Raw genomic sequence first — 6565 nt, 5'->3', positions numbered from 1 at the left:
TATTAATCCCCTGCCTTCCTGCCCCTGCAGTGGTATTGACCCCACCTTGTTGCCCCTGCAGTGGTATTAACCCCTGCCTTGTTCCCCCTGCAGTGGTATTGACCCCTGCCTTCCTGCCCCTGCAGTGGTATTGACCTTGCCTTGTTGCCCCTGCAGTGGTATTAACCCCTGCCTTGTTCCCCCTGCAGTGGTATTGACCCCTGCCTTCCTGCCCCTGCAGTGGTATTGACCTTGCCTTGTTGCCCCTGCAGTGTGCATGTACAAGGAGCCGTCGCTTCACGAGTTGGAGGAGAAGCTGCTGAAGTCGTCGCGGAGTCCGACCCTGAACAGCGAGGGGCGAGCGCGGCGGGTGGAGGAGGCGCCGGAGGAGCAGGAGGAGGACGAGCTCACAGAGCGGGACGGCTCGTAGCCTGTGGCGCCCCCCACAGGAGGAGGAGGCAGCGAACTCCCATTGTACACTCCCTCTATCCAACAGCTACCACGGCAACAACGACCACAACGATCGCCATGACGACGTCAACAACATAAAAAAAAAGAAAAGAAGCTTCGAGAATATTGGGAAACGTTTTCTGAGGGGAGGGGCGGCGGTGAGGGGGAGGGGCTTGTTCGAGGACGATTTACATTTTATGCAAAAAGGCCCGCGAGGCGAGTTCAGCTACTCTTCATCTCCACCTTGTGGTCTTCATCGTCGTCCTGACGGAGACGGACTTCGAAGCTTTAAGCCATGTAGAAATCCAGCCAATCAGAGCTCCACCCTCCTGCAGAGTCCCGGCCAATCAGAGCGCCCCCTGCTGTCTGACCAGCTTCACCCTCCTGCAGAGCCCCGGCCAATCAGAGCGCCCCCTGCTGTCTGACCAGCTCCACCGTCCTGCAGAGCCCCGGCCAATCAGAGCGCCCCCTGCTGTCTAACCAGCTCCACCCTCCTGCAGAGCCCCGGCCAATCAGAGCGTGCCCTGCTGTCTGACCAGCTCCACCCTCCTGCAGAGCCCTGGCCAATCAGAGCTCTTCTTTCTCCTGCAGAGAGACTTTGAGTATTTCACAGTAGTTACCAGAAGTATTATACTTCTAAAAAATAATATCCAACTAATTATTAATGGTACTTCGATCGAACTGCCATTACAAGTATTTATAGTATTTTTCATCCCTGGAGGTATTTTAAAGTAACTCATTTTGTGAGTTACTTTCAGATAAGTAACAGTCATTTACAACGTTTTTTAATGTAATTTACTGTATTATACAGACTAAAAAGTGATCTATAAACTAAACGGTCATAGTTAACTAGGTCCCTGAACGCACCGTGTGCACCGCGTTAGCTCTGGTCAGAGCTCTGGGTTTCTGTGGTGCGTTCAGGGACCTGGTCAGACCTCGGGGTTTCTGTGGTGCGTTCAGGGACCTGGTCAGACCTCGGGGTTTCTGTGGTGCGTTCAGGGACCTGGTCAGACCTCTGGGTTTCTGTGGTGCGTTCAGGGACCTGGTCAGACCTCTGGGTTTCTGTGGTGCGTTCAGGGACCTGGTCAGACCTCGGGGTTTCTGTGGTACTTTCAGGGACCTGGTCAGACCTCAGGGTTTCTGTGGTGCGTTCAGGGACCTGGTCAGACCTCAGGGTTTCTGTGGTGCGTTCAGGGACCTGGTCAGACCTTGGGGTTTCTCGGCAGGTTGTTTATCAGACCTCTGCAGGTTTGTGGAGTTTCAGTCGGACAGGAAGGCCTCCTGCTGCGTTCAGGGCCCATCAGACTCACATAGAAGAAATATTGCATGTTTTTTTAATTTCTTCTTCTTCTTCTTCTTCCTGAAGCGTAGCAGCGACGCCCCCCGCAGGAGCGCCAGGGCGTTTGTATGAGGACTGAACAATGGGAGCAGCTCTGATATATGATGTATGATGTGTTCAAATGCCACTGCATGCGTCCAAAAGCTTGAAATTCCCACACTTTGCTCTGTCTCTAAACACAACTTCTCTTTCAACCTCTTGTGTGATGCGTTTAGGAACACTGAGCTCTGATTGGTGCACTTTTTCAAGTAAAAAAAATGGGGGGAGGAGAGCCACGCCCCCTTTGCCCAAAGGTCACATGCCCGACTCGGCCCCGCCCACTCACATCAAACAGTCAATGGTGTCGGGGAGGCGGGCTTTGTGAGTACTGCAGCCTTCTGATTGGTTTTCTTAACTAGATAATCATTCACATTTAGAGCACCAAAACTCACGATTCACACCAAAACTAAAGAATTCTTTACGTTTGTCACTCATTTCTATGAATGTTTTATTTTGAGTTTTTCTGGCTTCTTGAATGTGAAGCTTTTTGGTGGTTTGGACGCGTTGAAGACGTCCAGCGTGGAAAAGGACGCAAGTCACTTTGTCTCTTTAATGTGGTCGTTTCACTCCCGACTTTAACCGTAACCACGACAACGCCTACTTTTATCCTCTCACGAAAACTGCCAACCTGTTTTCTTTCGCGATTTAAAACTTCAAAACGCCACCGATGTATCGAGAAGTTAGCATGCTAGGCAGCTAGCCTGACTCTCTGCTGCCCCCTAATGGCCAGCACAGCTAACAGTGACACTGCCCCTTTAAACCGCACCTGGATGGTGGTTCAGACGGCGCCCCCTTGCACCGTGAGTAAAGCTGATCCGGATGCTAACGTGCAGAAAAACTGTTTCAGGACGTGGTGCGTTCAATGTTCCTGGGATTTCTCAAAGACAGGTGAAACATGGGGGCAGCTTGAAAACACCTGGACCCTGGACGACGGGGGACCAAGGACGATATGGGGACCCTGGACCCGCCCAGCAGGAAGCTGCTGTGGTGTGTTCGGATGCACTCTGTTTTTTGCAGTTTTAATGGAAACTCCTCCCCCACCGTGATGCATTCAGGTGTCTGCTGATGGGAGGGCGTGGCCGCGCTGCAACACTGCCCTGCTTTGTGTAGATGAAGAGCACTGCCCTGGAAACCGTTTTACCGTGACCGCGTCCAAACACACCAGGCCCGCCCCACAGTCAGAGAGCAGCCAATCAGCACACAGCGCTGAAAAACCTTGTTTCAGTCATTTACCTCGAGTAAAGTTTCATTCTGTCTTTTGCAAAAACTTGTTAACATGAAGTAGATCAAAGTAGGCCATTGAAGTAAAAGTAGTCAACTTGAAAGAATTGGGGAAAGATTTGAACGGAAACATTTGGTGAGGTGTGCTGAGCTCTGATTGGCCGGCTCAGTTCCAGTTCCAGTTACTGGCTGTGGGAGTGAGCCGCTCACTGCCCCTCTGCTCACTCTTCTCGTACTCGGGCCCTTTACTCCTCCAGCTGCTGCCGCTGGGATTCCCAGAATTCCTCCAGGTTCTGGTCCTAGAGACGGTCCTCAGAGGACAGGGCTGTCTCCGGACCACCTGGTCAGGTGTGTGTCGCCCCCTGCTGGTTAACTGAATCACTATCCAGTCCTTGAACGCAGCAGACTGGAGGCTCTCTGGGAAATCCGCCCAGCAGCAGACACCTGAACATCTGAACGCATCATCAGCGGGTGAGCGTGTTGTCCTCAGCGCGACGTCCTGCTGTCAGAGTCCGGGGTGGGGCCTAGGGCGTAGGGGGCGGAGTCACAGGTTAGCTGTTTTTATTTTATTTTTCATGGACTAACGAAGGGAATGAACCAATCACAATCCACCGCACTGCCTCTGAGAAAGTCTTCCAGTTTGGGGTTCTTGGGTGGGACGTCGGGGAAAATTAGGACGGTAGGGACAGTGAGGACGGTAGGGATGGTGAAGACAGTAGGGATGATGAGGACAATAAGGATGGTGAAGACAGTAGGGACAGTGAGGACGGTAGGGATGGTGAAGAAGGTAGGGACAATAGGGATGGTGAGGACAGTAGGGACAGTGAGGACAGTAGGGATGGTGAGGATGGTCGGGACGGTGAGGACAGTAGGGACAGTGAGGACAGTAGGGACAGTGAGGACAGTAGGGATGGTGAGGACGGTCGGGACGGTGAGGACAGTTGGGATGGTGAGGACAGTAGGGACAGTGAGGACAGTAGGGACATCAGGAAACTCGCCGAGTCCACGAACTGTTTGACCACTGAATGATTCATCACTCCAAAACACCCAATGTTGGGTTTCCTTTCTTCTACACCTTCTGTTTCTCCTCCACCTCCTGTAGCTCCTCCACCCCACCTCCTGTAGCTCCTCCAACTCCTGTAGCTCCTCCACCCCACCTCCTGTAGCTCCTCCACCCCACCTCCTGTTTCTCCTCCTCCTCCTGTAGCTCCTCCAACTCCTGTAGCTCCTCCACCCCACCTCCTGTAGCTCCTCCACCCCACCTCCTGTAGCTCCTCCACCTCCTGTAGCTCCTCCACCCCACCTCCTGTAGCTCCTCCAACTCCTGTAGCTCCTCCTCCTCCTGTAGCTCCTCCACCCCACCTCCTGTTTCTCCTCCTTCTCCTGTAGCTCCTCCACCCCACCTCCTGTTTCTCCTCCACCTCCTGTAGTTCCTCCACCCCACTTCCTGTTTCTCTTCCACCTCCTGTAGCTCCTCCACCTCCTGTAGCTCCTCCTGTATCCCCTCCTCCTCCTGTTTCTCCTCCACCTCCTGTAGCTCCTCATCCTCCTTTTCCTCCTCCTCCTCCTATTTCTCCTCCACCTCCTGTTTCTCCTCTTCCTTCTGTAGCTCCTCCTGTTTCCACTCCTGCTCCTGTAGCTCCTCCTCTTCCTGTAGCTCCTCCACCTCCTGTTACCCCTCCTCCTCCTGTAGCTCCTCCACCTCCTGTAGCTCCTACTGTTTACCCTCCCTTTCCTGTTTCTCCTCCTCCTCCTGTAGCTCCTCCACCTCCTGTAGCTCCTCCTGTTTCCACTCCTGCTCCTGTAGCTTCTCCACCTCCTGTAGCTCCTCCTGTTTCTCCTCCTCCTCCTGTAGCTCCTCCTCCTCCTGTAGCTCCTCCTGTTTCTCCTCCTCCTCCCTGTTTACCCTCCCTTTCCTGTAGCTCCTCCACCTCCTGTAGCTCCTCCTGTTTCCACTCCTGCTCCTGTAGCTTCTCCACCTCCTGTAGCTCCTCCTGTTTCTCCTCCTCCTCCTGTAGCTCCTCCTCCTCCTGTAGCTCCTCCCTGTTTACCCTCCCTTTCCTGTTTCTCCTCCTCCTCCTGTAGCTCCTCCACCTCCTGTAGCTCCTCCTGTTTCCACTCCTGCTCCTGTAGCTTCTCCACCTCCTGTAGCTCCTCCTGTTTCTCCTCCTGCTCCTGTAGCTTCTCCACCTCCTGTAGCTCCTCCTGTTTCTCCTCCTCCTCCTGTAGCTCCTCCTCCTCCTGTAGCTCCTCCTGTTTCTCCTCCTCCTCCCTGTTTACCCTCCCTTTCCTGTAGCTCCTCCACCTCCTGTAGCTCCTCCTGTTTCCACTCCTGCTCCTGTAGCTCCTCCACCTCCTGTTACCCCTCCTCCTCCTGTAGCTTCTCCACCTCCTGTAGCTCCTCCTGTTTCCCCTCCCTTTCCTGTTTCTTCTCCACCTCCTGTAGCTCGGAGCAAAGCAACCAATCAGCTCAGAGCTTTAAAGCTTTCTGATGACTAAAGGTACCCCCCAGGACCCCCCAGGACCCCTCAGGATCCTGAGGAGGTCCTGAGGTGTCCTGAGGAGGTACTGAGGGATCCTGAGGGGGGTGCTGTTGCTGCTGCACGGCGGAGCACAATGATGATGTCATAACCCTGCGACAGGACCTCCTGGACACATTGTTTGCTGATGTTTGCACTTTTTCATGTAAAAACCATCGTCTGGTAGAGAAACGTCGCGGCTTCCCAGCAGGACGGAAACAAGCTGAACATTAAACAATGATAAGAGGAAGTCTGGCTCCGCCTCCTTTATTGGGTCACTGTCATGGTGTTTGGGTGTTCCTCCAGATCTGGACAGGTCCTGGTGAGGGTCTGACAAGGTTTGGTGGTCCTCAGGTCCGGTCCAGGCCAGGTGCTTCTGGTTGGACAAACTGGACTCATCCAGGCCCAGGAACCAGAGATGAGCAAGAACCCTGTCCAGGAAAACATCACTGGGAACCGTCCAGGGATCCAGGTCCTGGAGAGGACTCGTCTAGGGATCCAGGTCCTGGAGTGGACCCGGTCCTGGAGGGGACTCGTTCAGGGGGCCAGTTCCTAGAGGGGACCCGGTCCTGAAGGGGAACCCGGGGGCTCCTGGAGACCAGGTATCCTGTCCAGGGACCTCATTAATAAGCGTGCGCCAAAAGAACCCACTGGATCTATAAAACGGTGCGTACGCACATCTGCATTCACTTTCCTTTTCTAGATCCAGTCCACCTGGAAGGTGACCGTTCAGGCTCCGCCCCCAACACGCCCACTTTCTACCATAAATGCTCAATGCAAAGGGCCGCGTCAGTATTTTTACATCTCAATCAGCCTGTTGATCGGCGGCATTTGACGCTAAATCCTGGAAGAAAAGACGAAGAATAATCATTTTATGGAGAGATAGTGATGGAGGAGGTGGAGGTCAGGAGGTGATCTTATCTGGTGTCACAGTAGTGGAATCACTAATAAAGGGAAAAAAAGTGATCAGCAGCTCGTCATCACTGATGGAAATAGTGTGAGAGTCTGAGAGAGATCA

General features: G+C 53.5%; 1 protein-coding gene across 3 annotated transcripts in view; it reads left to right on the top strand.

Moving 5' to 3' along the window:
- LOC308107892 (fibroblast growth factor 12-like) overlaps nt 1-2236 on the top strand; it is a 28930-nt gene extending 26694 nt beyond the window's left edge. For 2 of the 3 annotated variants that reach the window (XM_080460475.1, XM_080460473.1), the window contains exon 5: nt 252-526. In XM_080460475.1, the coding sequence (XP_080316601.1) occupies nt 252-409 (158 nt within the window). In that variant the 3' untranslated portion in view covers nt 410-526. Of the gene's footprint in view, nt 1-251 lie in introns of all 3 variants that reach the window. The other variant, XM_080460474.1, reaches the window with a different exon arrangement.
- Nucleotides 2237-6565: the final 4329 nt, after the last annotated feature.

Source organism: Lipophrys pholis (genome assembly GCF_963383615.2).
Source record: "Lipophrys pholis genome assembly, chromosome: 3".
Lineage (NCBI taxonomy): Eukaryota > Metazoa > Chordata > Actinopteri > Blenniiformes > Blenniidae > Lipophrys > Lipophrys pholis.
This window is presented reverse-complemented; position numbering and strand designations above follow the sequence as displayed.